This window comes from Falco rusticolus, chromosome Z, assembly GCF_015220075.1.
Source record: "Falco rusticolus isolate bFalRus1 chromosome Z, bFalRus1.pri, whole genome shotgun sequence".
In the NCBI taxonomy this organism is placed as follows: domain Eukaryota; kingdom Metazoa; phylum Chordata; class Aves; order Falconiformes; family Falconidae; genus Falco; species Falco rusticolus.
The window spans coordinates 11,813,313-11,830,089 of record NC_051210.1 but is presented as its reverse complement, the minus strand read 5'-3'; the positions used below and the strand labels follow the sequence as shown (position 1 = coordinate 11,830,089).

Sequence of the window (16,777 nt, the reverse complement as noted above, 5' to 3'; positions counted from 1 at the left end):
AAGAGACCATTTCATTAGGCTTGACCCTCAAGGCCATTACAGGCACTAAATCTATAATGACTTTTTCAGGGGGATAGGAATACTTTAGACTGAAGAGTATAAATTGTTCCACACCTAGCCTTGGGCTGCTCACTGAATTTTATCTGAAGTAGAAGTCTGCCTAATTGTATATCTTTGTCTAAATGAGTTTCCCTGTGTGCTCTACTAGGAGATTTGGACTCCCACGTTTACAAGGCTGGTGGCTTTGCTAGTAAACTGCAGATCAGCAGGTCAGAGTTATTTCTGTCACGGTTCACACTAGCATTTTTTTCTTTTGTGACTGGAATTTCTGAAAGTCACTACAGAACTTGGATCATGTTCTCTTTGCTGGATATTTACAGTATTTACACATGCACATAGTCTTATGTCCAAGGCTCACTGTGAGATCAGGGCTCATGTTTCAAAAAACCTGCAAAAACCCCACTCGTCTCTGCTCTGTTACTGTATAGGTACAGTTAAATCAGGTAAAATTGGCTTTGCCTTGCTTGTGATTCATGCAACCTATCAAGTGCAAAGGAAGCCATACAAGTCATCCAGAAATGGAGTAAATCAGCGCAAAATTTAGCCAGACTTTATGAATGTATGCATACAGATTACTACATTCACAAAATAGTAGGCACATTCTGAATATAACTTATACCTGTTCTAATATACCGGTTTGTTCAAATTCCTGACATAACATTAAATTAAATTAAATTAACCCAGTGGTATGAAAGTGAAGAAAACCGTAAGAATAATTAATATTTGAACTTAAAGAAATACAATTCAGTAGGATAAGATCATGTATTTGCTAACAGCGCGACTGAGAGGCGAGAAAGAAGGAACATGGAAGCATGTGTAAAATCCTGGCCTAAGTAAATTTAGTGGCGTTTTACTGACAGGGTATCAGTCAGTCTGAGGAAGGACCAGGTTCCTTAAAGATGAACATTTTTTCAGTGTGTCAAAACTAAACTCCTAAGCACATTACACACTTACAGAATGTAAAAATGATTCAGCTTCATTTATCCAGTTTTCTTAAATAATGCATATAAATTTTACCCTACTCGTTTTATTGTAGGAAAGAAGAAAAGCTGAATTCTTTACCTACTGCCAATATAAATTAGTTAAAAAGTTAACATGCAACAGATGTTAAAATGTTAATAACATTATATGCAGACTATTATTTATGTTTAATATTATACAACAATTTGTCGATACCGGAAAATACTCTCTTCTGTTAAATTCTGTCCTTCAGAACCTAAAAGGGGATCTTTCACTAAAATAAACTGTAGTCTGCTCAGAAGTTTAGATGAAGTAGGCAGTTTTTTATGAAAATTTTCAAGATTATCAATAAAAACAAGTTCCTCTTCCATATATAAATCTGAAGAAAAATAAAAAATGCATTAAAAAACAACATAAACATAAAAGGAGTTATCAGAATAAAGAGAATTATTGAGCAACTGTTGGAATGCTGTAAATGTCAGCAAAACAATAACTACTTTTTACTTTAAATATTTTAGGATTTCTAATCTTTAAATGCAACAAAGTCTAGACTTCCAATGGTTCACGTGCTAAGTTTGATTTTCTTTTGCTTTTTCCTTTGTCTCATGTAACACCTGTTCAAAAGAAACTGTTTGCATTGTAAAGTATCATAAAGGAACTTCTGAAGTAAGTTTTAGCTGAAAAATGTGGCTTGGTGCAATTTTTAAAGTAGAAAAGAAGCAATCTCTCTATACATATCTAAATCTAAATGCAGATTCTCTAATTTTGAAGCAACAAAAAAGTTATTCACAAAACGAGCAGACAAAAATATAGGTTACAAATTACTGTGATTTCCAGAAAGGTGAAATTATGGACCTTAATTTCTTTCGCATCTAGGCTACTACTCTCAATGAGACAGAACAGATGCAGTAATCATAACTATTTGATGTAATCCCTTATATTGGCAATATAATATACACATATATACACACACATTATACACAGAATTATATACAGAAGGGTTCTTCCTTATTTTTTACCAGTGCAGAAGTCTCCTCATTCCCACATCCCCCTTTCATTCCCTGTATGACTCGCTATCTGTAATCACCTTCCTTTCCTTCCTAGTGGCTGCAAATGATAGATAATGATTATGTTCCCCCCAAACTGTTTTACGCTGCTAACACAAACAGATACCCATAAAGAAACCTTTCAATTAAAAAATAAAGGCCTTGTTATAAAATGCCTGTTTAATGAGTTCAGGAGAGGTTACTAAAGCTTCTAGTAGCCTACAAAGCTTAAAGTACCTCCAACTGAAAAAAATGACTTCTTTTCTGATACAATTTACAAAATTCCTGATCTGTTCTTCCTTTTCTTCAGGCATCCGGGAAAACAAAGTAGGAAGCACCTCAATAGTCAGGAAAACAGTAGTTGCAAAATTAGGTGCTAAGATCAATCAGAAAATAAAGATCGCTTCAATGGCATAGACTTGATCATGCTGTACTCAAATAATATCTCGTTTAATTTTTGTTAGTTCAAAGAAAGTAGGATAAATCCTAATGTTAAATCAGATCGAATAAGGCACAATTTCACCCTTAATTTGAATTTATTATCACAATTTAGCCATACTTTTAATTATTTTATTATTATATTCATTTGTATTGTATCTTTTTATTGTAAGGGGCTCCAGTACTTAAAGAATATGAAAAAATGAGGGGTTTTTTTCCAATTAATATCATTAATCTGATATGTTTCGAATATTTTCATTAGTGCATTTCTTTGTTAATTTTAATGTGTTTTAACCTGTTACTCCCCACCTCAGGAAAGCATGCCTATGCAAGAATGCATGCTCTGAAGTACCCTCCTGAAGCAGACAGAAGGAATCACATACCTAACTGCTTTCCTAATACATACTTTTACAACTGGAGCAATAGGTAGAGTCTGAAATGCACCAATGCCAGTGTTTGAAATCCATACAAAACTGAAGTGAATTGCCACTTTGTGATTTTTAGGAAGTGCACATTTTTAAATACTTTTATTTTCCAGAATTGTAACTTGAATGCAGCATCATCACTTTCTTCAATTTAGTAATTTCTGATGATCAAAGCACTCAAGAAAAGAATTTCAATAGGCTTAATCATGTGCTCAAGTACTTTATCAATCAGGAAGCAAATATTCAGTGCATGTTTGAATGGCAGTTTCACTGCCAGTGCTATCATGTGCTAGTGTAAAGCTAGTGCTCTTCCACTTAATGATACAAAGATGGTTGTCATTCCACTGTGACCTCTTTCTCATAACAGACAGCCTATGAAAAAAGAGGCTATTAACAGCATGCTAAATATTGAAATGTTTGTAATCTGATATAAATATAATGTAATTAATTAGACGTTTAGAACTCTACAGTTACTAGACTGAATCAAATTTGAGTTTTCAACTTCTGCGTTCAATGTGCTTTCAACTTTCTTACTGTTTTCCACTGCTATAGTCCAGTAACAACTTACTAGACACATTTTAAATGTGTGCATAACCTACTACGCTAAATTTGACAACCTTATTGGAAACTTCTTCGCTTTAAACAAGAACCTTTAAATACTACAGCTCTTAGTAAGTATTATATGCAGTATTTCTTATATTACAGCTCAAAAAGTGAAACGACTGAAGAAATTGGTTTTCTTCTCTGAAAGGAAGAATAGGATTACATTAACAGAAATAATAATGAAACATTTTAATATGCACAAGCTAGTGGAAAAAACCTCCTGCAGTAATAAACCAAGCTATTTAGAATTCAAATATAGCCTTTCTGTATTGGAAAAACAAGACTTAAAATGATCATTTGAAATCCTATATCACGTTCTTTCTTTTTTTCCAAACAAGTTAGACAATTATGCCATATCACCCACAATATTCCACTTCTGACAATTTTTATCTATCAGTTAACTTTCACGTTTTTGCACTCTCTGTATGTATAGTCAAACTTTTAATGAAACCTAGTCAGTTTTGTGCTGTTAACAGACTACCTGGCATTAGCAGGTTCTCAATGATACAAAATAGCTTGGAAATCTTTCAGAGTGGCAGCTTTAAAAAAATGTTAGAATTAATAATTCCCTCAAAAGTCAGCAGACTTGGGCTAACATTTCCTTCTTTAACGCAAACAGAAAGTCAGAAAAAGGGTTGGCAGTAACACATCAGTTACTTTGAAAGATTATTGATTGGCTAATTCAGTAAACCAGTCATCAGAATCGTAAATAATTTCATGTCATCCCATAAAAAACATTATGAATCCAGTCTCTTCTGTTGCCTTTTTATGTTTGTTTAAGTGCAACAGTTATCTGTAACTAGGAAAAATACAAAAAGTTTTATGATATTTATATGGTTTTTTTTCGTTTAGACTCCTGTCCATGGAAATTTAGCTCTCTTGATTGTTCCTAAGAAAGTCATAATTAAGACATGGGAAAGCATTTCAATTATTTTTATTCTCTTTGTAAGCACACAACATAGAGTGCTTTATTAATTATCCAAACCTTCTGACATTTGCCATCTAACTTAAAAAAAAAAATCAGGTAATTACTTAATCATATGAATTAAGATTACTGACTTTCAACTGACTGCAATACACTTGCATTGTTGATACTTTTTACTAGTAAATGTTAACTTGTACAATACTGTACAAGAACCACCTGTCTCCTCGCTGTTACCATGGAGAAAAGCTCTTAGTAAATGATTACATTACTTTCCTTTTCCAAAGTAATATAATTGACAGATATATCAAAAAACCTATTGAAAATCTGATAGTTTAGCATAATAAATCATAATACAGTTGAATGAAACACTTGCTCAGCATTTTGCTTTTTGTGATCAGAATTCATTATAACTGTTAGGGAACTAATAATCATAAAATTTCAGAAAACACATTGGAGCACTACCCAGTCTGAACTATCTTTATCCCAGCAACAAAGCAGAAACTGCTTACTTCTTTTGCTTCTTGATATGGTAAAAGAACATGACACAAGGATCTGATTCTATTGAGGTACAAAGGATCATTGGCATTTTGATTAATGCCTGATAAGACCTACTTATTGTGATACTTTTTGACACCTCCTGCCATATATTTGATCAGCCTGAAACTTCTTTTGGTTTGCATCTGTCTTCAACTGTTAAAACAAACCCTGCTTCTCCAGGGAATCAATCTCTCTTCACTGGTTGTGTCTTCTGTAATTGCAAAGGCTGTGATCACCCAAATTATCTCTTCAATGTCTATGGATCATGCACAAAAAACTATGGAAGTTCACAAGCTGAGTGCACAAAAAGTAAGAAACCAGTGAATTAAACACTTTACCTTGACATTGTCCTTTAAATTCAGTGGCATAGTCAGTCTTCAAATATTTGTCTTGGGTGTATGCTTCCTTAAAAACATCCTTCATATGTAAAAAGGGTCCTTCTGTGTCAGTCTGAGAATAGGGGTTTGAACTTGGAATAATTTCTATTAACTCATTACTAATATGGAAGTCTACACAGGACATAGGTTTCCTATAAAGCAGAAAAAAAATCTTGATGCTTAAGCCATTGTAAAAGCACTGTAAACTTCCCTGATGGTTTAGTGAATCGATGGCACTCAGAAAGATACTCTAAGAACTTTGACAATCACCACATTCACTGAACAATATTGGAAATTACAGAGAACACTATTCACTAGATCCATGTCAAATTACATGTTTAATACCGCCAGCATTAAAATGAATAAAAGGGTTATGGATGGAAAAAAGCATCAAACCTATTAATGTCATAACATTTACAACAAAAATTTTCTGCTGAGTTAAATGTATACTTGTGTTTCAAAAATCATGAAATTGCAAGTAACTGCAATAGGGAAAAGACAGGATAAATGAAGAAACAAACCCACTTCTCTTTCCTGTTACTCTTCATACTAATCTCATTATAACTATTATTCATCAGGAAAAAAACCTGCTTGTCAAATAGCAAAATCATTTGACTACAGAAAAAAAAATCATAGTCCTGAGCTAATGATATATCTTGACAAAATATTTGTAATTTTTAATTAAAATATGATTGTTTTAATGCTACGTTATCCATATAAATCGACAGGAACAATAGATTGACTCCGACTGATGAGTGCTGACATTTCTGAAGAACCCAAATTTTCTGCTCAGCTCCACTTACTGAACTTTATATTCTAATTTGAGACAACTGATTTCTCAACTGTGCATCCTATTGATTTATTCAGTTTTTAAATAATCCTTTGCATTACATAATTTTGTTATTTGCTAGCCATCTGGAGGTAAATCTCATAAATGGAATCAGTACAGGAGTGCACCTCTGAATTTCGATATAGACCTTCATAAACATGAAGCATTTTAAGAGGCTACATATCTTTAAAAAAATCAACTATTTTACAGTATTTTTTAGTGTAGCTCAGAAGTTAATTTTGAAACTACAAGTAGTATAGTTCACAAGCAACAATTATGCAGTATGAGTAATAATTAATGTCCAAACTTTAATATGACATAAGCCTTTGAAAATCCCAAAACCCTGGAACACTGTGCCAAGTTACATGTGGGTAAAGTTTACTGAGATCAATGGGTTTCCCTATAGTTTTATAGACAGATCGTACCTAAGGGAGTTGCAGATTTTGAGACTACATGGGCCAGCCTTTTCCAGATTCAAGCCCAGGTAAGGCTGTTCTGGAGAACAGTAAGTACTTTAAATGACAGACTACTCTTAAATATGGAAACATATATTCCAAGTCATATAGCTATGCTTGTACACTGTTTTGAACACAGAAGGCACTACATTTGAAATATGGAGAGTTGAGTCCCATTATCAAAATAAGTATGGTGATTAAGTGCATGCACTAAAGCTAGTAAGGGGTTTATCCAATCAAGTAATTTGGAAGTTCCTAGGAATTAGAGACTCACTTGCTTATCTCCTTTCCTGCCAGGTGTCCCGTCACCACTGCCTAGGCAGCCTGTCTCCTCAGTGTTTTTCTCCCACTCTGGGGTTTTCTCCTACCTGTTTTTTGTCCTCTTTCTGTTTCTCAGCCTCTCCAAAGAGATATTAGGCTCCCTGGCACTCTGAACTAATTTTCCCTGATGTATCAGTCCACTTCACTGATCTCTTTGATCACACAGTCCACACTGGCTTACATGAAGAACTGTTAACAAAAAACTCACAAACCCCCAAGTTGACAAGCTTATGTCAAAATACCACCTCTTCTAATCTAGTTACCTAAAGTTTTATACACACAGAAAAGTATTAAAAAAAAAATCTACAAAAAGTGCCTATTTAGCACAAAAAACTTGTGCCTACTGTTAAAACAGAACAAAGGCATCTTCTGAGCAGAGTCTTAGCATAGAATGTATTGAATCTTATGACAAGCAATCTAAAGACACTGAACTCAATTATAACCATATTACATATCAGCACATCTGGGACATACTTTGATAATTATTATGCCAAACCTTAATTAAGTCTAGAATCTTTTAACTAGACAATTAATACTTTTTTTGTACAACTCCAGGACTACAGTCCTCCTGTGTGCCATACCGAGCAGAGAATATTGTACTCCAGAGAAAAAGCCTACCATTTGTTTAAATGACAACAGCAGAACATTTTAATGCTTCTTCCTAATCAGTTTTGAAAAGATTATAATATCTTGCTTATTTCCTGTCATCTGTTGTTTTAACTATTAGAAAGAAATTAGTGTTATCTATGAATTTACTCATCACGCTGTTCACTCCCTGTTCCTTACTAACAGTAAACCTATTGAAAAACGCTTACTGTAGGTCAAGCTTTAAATATCCAAAATAAGCCACCTACCCTATTTACTGCTCATTCCTGTCTTTTCTCTGTGTGTCTTGCTTTGCACATACATGGCAGTATATTACATTCCTCACCAGGAATACTTAAAATGATTTGTGATTAAATAAGTGTATTAATACTCCTTAGTCCTACCCACAGGGCATCCTAAATCCTAAAATACCGGAGTTATTTAAATTCTCTTTACTTACCTTAAACAGAATGCAAAGCACTTAAAGAATGTGAAGCACAAAGACATCTTCTCCTCCTAAGTTTAACTCCTTGCTCCTTATTCCCTAGTCTCATTCCAATTAATATTTCACTGGTACACAGACTAAGCCCACTTAATTCTAAAATATATTACATGAAATAATCTCAAATTCTCTGTAACTCAAGTCTAATACATGCACTGATTTCCTCAGATTTATCTAGATGTTATGATTAACTTAAGTGCAAAAACAACAGGTAAAAGTAAATGCTGCCTGGTCTAATAAACTTCATTCTTGGAATTTAGTAACCCTTGAGATGGCATCTAATTGACTCTTGAATTGCTCACTGTAGATATCTAAATGACACTGTATCTTTATAACAACTTTTATTTGGCAATTTCTTTTTCTGTTACTGTTATTAGTCTAGACAATGTCATGGGTGATATCTTCCCATGTGTTTTGCAGCATCCTCATAACATTTATCACTCTCTGAAGGTGCACAGATTATTATATTACATAGAGTAGTCTTATTTTTTCCTGAAGATGCAGATTGTAATTTCAGTTTTCTTCAGTGCAGCTTCCAGCATTAATCCAAACCTATAGTTCAAGCCTGTTATAAGGCAGAATCATTTCAGATACAGTTAACGTCATAATTACCTTTATATCATAAGATCTCAAAATCTATATAATTTTCTTTTAAAATGCAGTAGTGTACTCATTATGTTGATAGATGCTGGACTGAATTAAAACCTGAAAATATAATCAAATGCTTCCACTTCACAGGATCACAAATCACAAAACGGTTGAGGTTGGAAGGCATCTCTGGAGGTTATCTAGCCCAACCCCAGTTAAGCTATTCAAATGCAAGTCTCCAAAGTAACATTTCAAGGTTGGTTTTGGCAACCTAAACAAGTAAGTATATTTTTTTTACTTTGATTTTGCTGTTTCTATAGCACAATAAAATTTCTGCATTTGTACAAAACCATTCTTTTATTTGTTATTTAATTTTTAATATATAATATATAAATAATATAGACGTAATATATTATATATTAATGATACATCTTGAAATATATTTAATTTTTAAATTTTTTCCATTTTTTACATTCAGCAGTTAACATCACCCAACTTTCACATAATATGCATTCTTTATAGTTCAATTGTTAGGGGAGAGAGAGGGCTTCAAGTCCAAATTTTTAAAAGTACTCAGACATTTCTTCATTTAGTATCACATGCCTGAGGACAAGATGCAGAAGGCCTATACAGCTAAAAGTTAGCCACTTCAACATCTGTTAGTTACCTGAATCCTAAAGAGACATGAAATGACAAGAAGAGAACAGTTGTTAGCCTAAAGAGCGCATTTCCCAAGACAGAAATGCAAGCATCACAAGGAAACCCACTCAGTTCTCCTACAAAGCCTTACAAAAGGCTTTCTGTCATTATTGTTTTCAGAAGGTGAAGACTTCCAAAGGACCAAACCTGAAAACATTTTACAGTTACTTCGTGCTTCTTTTTGTTTTTCAAAAAAGAGAAGGGGAAGTTGTATTAAAAATCCCTGTCAAAATAATGTTGAAAGTTACAAAGGAGGTCGCTGAAAAGTTAGAAAACTTTCAAATAGACTTAGACCCTTCTTAAAAATTTGTACTATATTATGTCCTACTGGGTACTGTGTTTAGTAAAGCTGTGATCATAAATAATTTTTGTTTCCAATCTTCTGGTTGACTGAGTGATGAAAATTGCTCATTGCTATGATCTTCGCTATTGAGCATATGGCTGTAGGCCATTTAGTAAAACTCAAGTTGAATACAAACACACTATCTTGGATATTTCTAATAGCATTGTGAGAAAACTAGAAAATTAACTCATTAATATTCACAAGATTTCCATTAAAATGCCAATATTGTAATCTACATTCTCTAGAAAAAACCTGAGATACTCATGCTAGATGCCAATCCAAGGCATCAAACTCCTAGCCTTTCACAGTATTTGGCATTTTGCCATGTTAAAGCACTAGTATTTTCCAATCAGCTTCAGTTATGAGCACTCATCTTCTTTGGATCTGCCAGAAAATAAAGAGGAGGACATTCAGTGGGTTACTGCAGAGGTTTTGGTTCAAATGATTTGCCCAAAATCACACAGGAGTTTTGACAAAGCCAAAACCAGAATAATTTCTGCAGGCAGCATTCAACTTACTTAACCAAGCTCCAGGAATTATGTAATACTAGGAAAACACAACCTATCCTGGGTCTATTATGATCATTAACTAATGATCGAAGAACTACACAGAACACCAAGAGAGTTAACTGCCCTTTTAAATTAAGGATAAAGATTTTTTTTTCCCCAGAAACCTCCCATTATGTGCTTTTTATTCTAGCTTTCTTCTCCTGCAGTAACCATGTGTTTGTATGTAACTATGTACTTCTGTACTTCCTTTTCATGAAATACCACTTGTACAGGAAAAGCACCTCTCTATTGCTACAAAAGAGGCCATATTTCACAGACAGCCACATCATTCTCTGCACAGCCTTGATCCACTCTATAAGCATGATATTTCCATACCATGCATGAGCAGAGTTAAGCCAAAAAAATTGTATGTAGCAATGCAATTAAAGATTGTATCACAGTGAAATCACAGAGTGCCAATGTAAGGTCCTGGCAGGCCTGGTGCTGACATTTTCTGTCATGATTATTCTCCAACCACAAGTTTTATTCACAACCAATTTTTAATGGAGATTTGAAGATAACATAGATTTTACACTGGCCTGTAAAAGTAAAAGTAATTCCCCTATTAGTTTCACTCTGATGACTGACAGAAGAAATACACACAATTTACTGGTTTTGTAGAACAATTATGTTCTTTCACATCTTAATGTAGGCTGTAAAGGCTGTGTTGCAAACCTAGTTTTAAAATGAACTATTTCAGAGTTCATTTGATGTATTTTGACTTTATACATGTAATTTTAAAATAAATACTTCTCTCTTTAATTGCTATAATGCAAGTTTGTCTATTTATAGCTGCCTTTTACACCTTTTCAAAAGTTTGTAAATACTCTTCTTTGAATAGGTTCATCTACAGTTACAAGAGAGAACTGTCTTGGGGGGTGGGGGACAGAATGTCCTCATGGCTTATTTTCATGTTCATGCACACATTTCAGAGACCTCTAATGTCACAAATAGATTACACAACCATTACAAAAAAGAGATAAAGAAGCAAAGAACTCCATAAACACACAATACTACTTTTACTTAAAAAGGCATCTTTAAGCTATCTGCTACAGTGTACAGCTCCAGGGCACTGCAGACTGCCTACCATCAGAAAACCTTTCCATATTCTGTTATTGTCATTAGCTTACCATTCACAAAGTACCTGAATGATATTAAAGGAATCATATACTTTTTTAACTTAAGGTTACTGACTTTTCCAGGAAATCCTCCACAGATAAACTTTTCTTCCACTGATCCAATACCGAAATAGTGATCATGTTCTGTGTTGAAGTAACTGAGACAAAAAAAGAGAAAAAGAATTACACAGAAAATATTAAAATTTGATCAAACTATTCCAGAGGCTAACCAAACTTTATGCACATGTGCAGAAGAAACAATGGTTTTAGTTTTCATTAACAAAAGTAAATGCAAATTTACTTTTAAAATATATATATGCTTACCTCTATGCTTGGAAAGCCCCAGTTTTTTCTGCAGCTCAAGAAATCAGCATCAACTTTCAAACCTCTCTCAAAACTAATCAGATTTAGTATTTTACTTATCTCTGATCATTGCTTTTCTTCCATAACCACATGTCCGGACAGAAAGTTTTCCGGAAATCTCTACAAACTAATCAAATATTGCACTCATTTATGATGCCATACACAAATAAATATCCATTACCCATTTGTTTCTACTTACACAATGAACACATTCTACCTTCAAGAGCTATCTGAACTGACATACTGCTACTTCTAGAAATAATGTATTTTTAAATGAAATTATCATGTTATACACAAACACAAGCTTTTCCTTTAATCCACAGTAAATGTAAACTAAAACTTAAAGGACTGTATAACCTACTTCTAGTCCATGGCTTCCTATACTTATCATCAGCAAAGAGTCCAGAGAGATGATACTTTTCATCTTGATGTAAACTGGGAGGCAAGCAAAGTGATAACTTCCAGATGGAAAACTTCTGCCTTGCTATGATCTGCACAAAAAAAGGCATATGATAAAATTATGAGAGAGACAGTTCCATTCTTTTTCTTTTTGTGCACTACCTCTTTAAACAGTCCCACTATTTTCAGGTGTTTTCTACTAGAACATAGTATTTTATAGTTAATTTTTTATTTTTTGGTAAAACTGACAGAGTCCAAATTAAGAGAAGATATTAACATTTACCTGACTTGATGGTTAATGTTTAATCTATACTTCTGCATATGCAAAATCTCACATACCCTTAACTACACTTACCTAAACTTTGTGTGTGCAATTACAAGTGCTTATCTTAACGCTTCCATTGATGTCCTGAGCTGACGTGTATATAAGCTGATTTAAGTGCTCATAATATTATAAAGCCTCTCAGCTTTCATGTGCCACTACAAGCTAACAAAAGCCCTTTATAAATCCTTTTATCTCAATAAAAACAAAGAGGGAGCATGGTAGTAATCAACTGAATTCTAGAATTAAATAAGCAACACAGCGACTTCAGTAACTCTTCACTGAAGACCACCTTCAACAAACTATATAACAGTTCTTTTGTCACAAAACCCCATGTACAGTACTGTATAAATACCACAGAACTATGGAATAAACAGTGAGTTTAGGAAGCAGAGAAATATTATTATTACATAGGGGGTTGGATTTAGCAAGTTTATAGTTTAGAAAGATGTCCTCAAAACTTCTGGGGTGTAAAAGTTATATTGGAAAAGGCAACTAGTTACAGAAATGGAGGAAAACACCATGAATGAGACTAAAAACTTCTTTCTAGTTGTAAGTACATCACTTGATTTCAGCTTTGTTGCTTCAGGTTCTAGAAATGCCCACCCATTTCAGCATATGCTGTCGAGCCAGTTATAGCTTGTACCATTAGGCATCTCAGGTGACAAACTAGAAATAGTTCACTGACTTGGACTGCTACCAGAACTACCATGCTGTTGGTGCACTTTTCAAACATTCACATATCGGTAGAGAGAAAAGGAAAGGAAGGGGAAGGGGAAGAGGGGGGAAGGGGGGCAAGGGAAGAACAGGGGAAGCAAGACAAGGCAGGGCAAGAACAGGACATGGGGAAGCAATGTGAGCAAACAAAGTCAATTCTGTGAAATGTCACTGTTACAGATCCTTTACCCATTTCAGTTTAATTCTTTGTGGGATAGTTACAGGTCTGTAAATGACAGTTAAATTTAACATCAAAGGCAAAAACTACTGTCATCATAGCATCTTTTCTTTAGAAGCTTCTTCTAAAAAATTTGTTCCCATCATACTGATCTAATGCATTCCCTCTTGCCCAAATCAAAGTATGACTTTTCCCCGGAAGAAGGCAGAAACAACTACAAGCAACTGGACCTACGTCTTCTACGTATTACTGGCTGTACATCAGTTTAAGTAATCTGTATTGAACTTAGTGCTAAAACAACTGCATTTATCATAATATAAAGCACAGCTAGTGAAGTTCCTGGTAGAGATAACCTTTCTCTTCATTTGAATAAGCTGTAAGGACTGTGACGTACAGCTCCCAAAGTACTCTTAGGTTACATAAGAATGACCTGCTGGAGTCTAGGTAGAAACTACTGAACAAATAAATACAAGCTATACTATCAGAGATGAGAAAGAAATTTTTTAAAACAGTATGTAGTTTTACTGAAGCTAACTTTAGCTTGATAGTTAAAATTGTTTCCAATCACTGATGTTTGTAAAGTGGAACAAATACATCCTAGGGCTATCATCACAGATAATGGCCTTAAAACAGGAAAATTGTGCATTTTACAGAACATTTTAAATGAATTTGTTCTAAGTGTACAGTTTAAGCTAAATTAGTTCCGTTTACAAAGCCTGCTAATACACAGCCTTTCCTTCCTTTCTCAAATATATAGAAGTGTTTTTCAAGGCCATTATTAATGGCTATGGTATTTAACCAATGCATATTTACCCCTGTTTCTCAAAGAAATGAAAAAGTCTTTGCAAAATTCTCTCTTAACTGCAAGACATTATGTGCATTTTTATAGTTCCATACAGCTTGCATATCATACATACAGCTTGTCACTATCATATAAGAGAATACTGAACTTCTAAGATGACTTTGTAACCACACCTACAACACAGCATGAGGAATCTAACTCACGTCTCTAAGTGACTAAAAAGCCTCCCTTCTTCAAAGGTGTATTTATACTGGGCAGCTGGAAAAAACATATCCAGGGTTGATAAAAATGCATAACAAGTACATTAAGAGCAGGATTCCACATCCAGTTGAGCCAGATGTGTGCAGAAATCAAAGTTTGAGACGCCCGTTGAATACTGGCATTTCCTAAGAACTGGAAGCATTAGGCAAGTGCACTTGATATAATCAGACGCCTGAAAAGGAAATGTAACTATCATGTACTTTCTAGAAGGAGGGTAGAAGTTAGGCACAAGAGCTGAACAAGAAGTTGCGGTGACACTAGAGATGTCCCCTCGTGGCAAACTGCCAGAGTAGTTTTTTATTTAGCTCATAGTCTTTCTTTGAAAATGTAAAAAAGTGAATACTCAATTAATTAAGAGAGTATGCTTCAATGATAAGCAGTTGGTAATATCACACAGATGTAGACAGGAAGAACAGGACTTCATAAGGTTTCTGTGTCTTAACTGATCAACGTCTATAAAGCCAAAATATTCACCGAAGGTGTGAAAAAACATCTGCTTTCCATGAATTTAATCTAAAACATTATAAAAACTCTTTCCTACCATCAGTAGGGAATACAGTACTGTGTATCACTATCCTAATACATATTAAAGTAGCTAGAAAATGGGATTTGTTCTCCAAAAAGTCATTAATCAAATTTTCTGCATTAGAAGGCACAGTGCACCCTCCAAAGAAAGCTCTAAACAGGAAACTGGCTATAAAACACAGCTACAAGTGCAGCAGACATTAAAAAAAAATTGATGCTCTTCAGTTTTGGCAAAATTTTACTTTAATATTTTATTAAAAAAACCCTGTAAATCACTTCAGTATATTCTCCCAGCAAGTGCAATGCAACAACCTCACCGAAACAGAACTCCTAAGAAAGTAGTTATGGATATCGTTTTTTTAAATGTGCACTCAATCTTTTCTTCAGTTACTGCCATATTTGTTGCAGAATATCAAGAAAAATATTAAAACTATACCTCATATAAATAGTCTGTTGAGTGGTATTTTAAAGCCGCAAACATCTTGTTTTGTGATGTTTTCAATGCTTCATCTAGAAGATATACAGAATATGGATTAGTTAAAAACTTCCTATATCATGCAAAAATACTGAAACAGAAGGTTGAAATTAAGGTTCAACAGATGTAACTTCCTAATTTCTGCTAGCACATAACCTTGGATTGAATTTCCTATAGAAGGCAGCTACCCAAAGCATTCAGTATTCTTCCTTTGGAGGGATGTAACACACTAACTACAGACCATGGACACGATTTTTATCCACAGGAACTGGGCTTTTGCGTTGCTTTTTTTAGCTGTGTCTTCTGCTGTTTATTTCATACAAAAACTTTCAAACCATTAAGTGAACATAAGCAATACAAATTACCTTCCCTAAGCAATACTTTTGAGAAACTAACTCCTTCAATTAATTTTTATGGATTCTAAATTAGCTTTTAAAGTTAGTAGTTCCACTGTCTAAACTATTAACTTTTCACTGCCTCATGTATTTATGAGGGGACTTTTTCACTCTCCTTCAGTTTTTCCTTCAGGGAAAAGGTGACTGTATAGACTAGCTGTGAACAAGAGGTCCTGTTGGAACACCTGGTCTCTAAATTAGTTGATGTTTCTGATGGGAACCAGGAGCGAGATGAAAATTATAGGACAGAGATATGGTGTGAGTGCAAAACAACATATGTTGTTGCTCAAGTATGCATAAGGTAAGAGAATACTTGTTTTTAATTAAAATTAGCTAGGAGAGTCAAGGCTAGAAAAAGAGAATTCTATCCCACAACTGTACTATGTAAATGAAATATAACCAACATGAATTGTAAGGCCATAAGGAAAACCTGTGACAGAAGACTGTCTTCATATACATACCAGCAGGTATCAGTAATATGATACTAGGCCAAAATTGTGTAGGTAATAATGCTGGAAATACCAGACTTGGGTATGGATGTTAACAGAACTAGGACCAGTGAGGAAAAAGGAATTAGGGCTGTTTGCTTGCTTAAAAGGAGTCTGGGCAGGGAAAAGGAAGTGCAGGGGTAAAAAGGTAGGTTCAGAAAAATAAAAGAAACAGGGAACAAAGTATAAAATGAGATGGAGAACTAAATAGAGGGGAACCTTCTGACAGAAGGAAGGTGGATGGTTAGGGACAGTGGTGAACCCAGTCAGAGGACCAAAAATGCTGGGGATGTTAAGCAAAACCTTTGGATAACCTGCTGGATCCTCCATCAGGTCTATGACCAACAGACTTGGTGTGGGAGGGTGGTGCAAGGACGGTTGTGTTTGTAAGCAGGGCTAGATTTGTACCTTAACACTAAGTGCAGGAGGACGGGGAATAGAATTGGCAGTCCTGGCCTAACAGTTAGACTTTATGATCATAAAGGTCTTTTCC

The 16,777-nt window shown here is 34.4% G+C and overlaps 1 protein-coding gene across 1 annotated transcript in view; it reads right to left on the bottom strand.

Annotated features, from left to right (window-relative positions):
* Positions 1-15,407, bottom strand: part of SHOC1 (shortage in chiasmata 1) — a 55,705-nt gene extending 40,298 nt beyond the window's left edge. The window contains exons 1-5 of the mRNA XM_037374164.1: positions 15,363-15,407; positions 12,084-12,213; positions 11,436-11,517; positions 5,333-5,523; positions 1,237-1,399 (exon numbers count right to left, since the gene is read on the bottom strand). Coding sequence (XP_037230061.1) covers positions 1,237-1,399; positions 5,333-5,523; positions 11,436-11,517; positions 12,084-12,213; positions 15,363-15,407 — 611 coding nt within the window. The remainder of the gene's footprint in view (positions 1-1,236; positions 1,400-5,332; positions 5,524-11,435; positions 11,518-12,083; positions 12,214-15,362) is intronic.
* Positions 15,408-16,777: the final 1,370 nt, after the last annotated feature.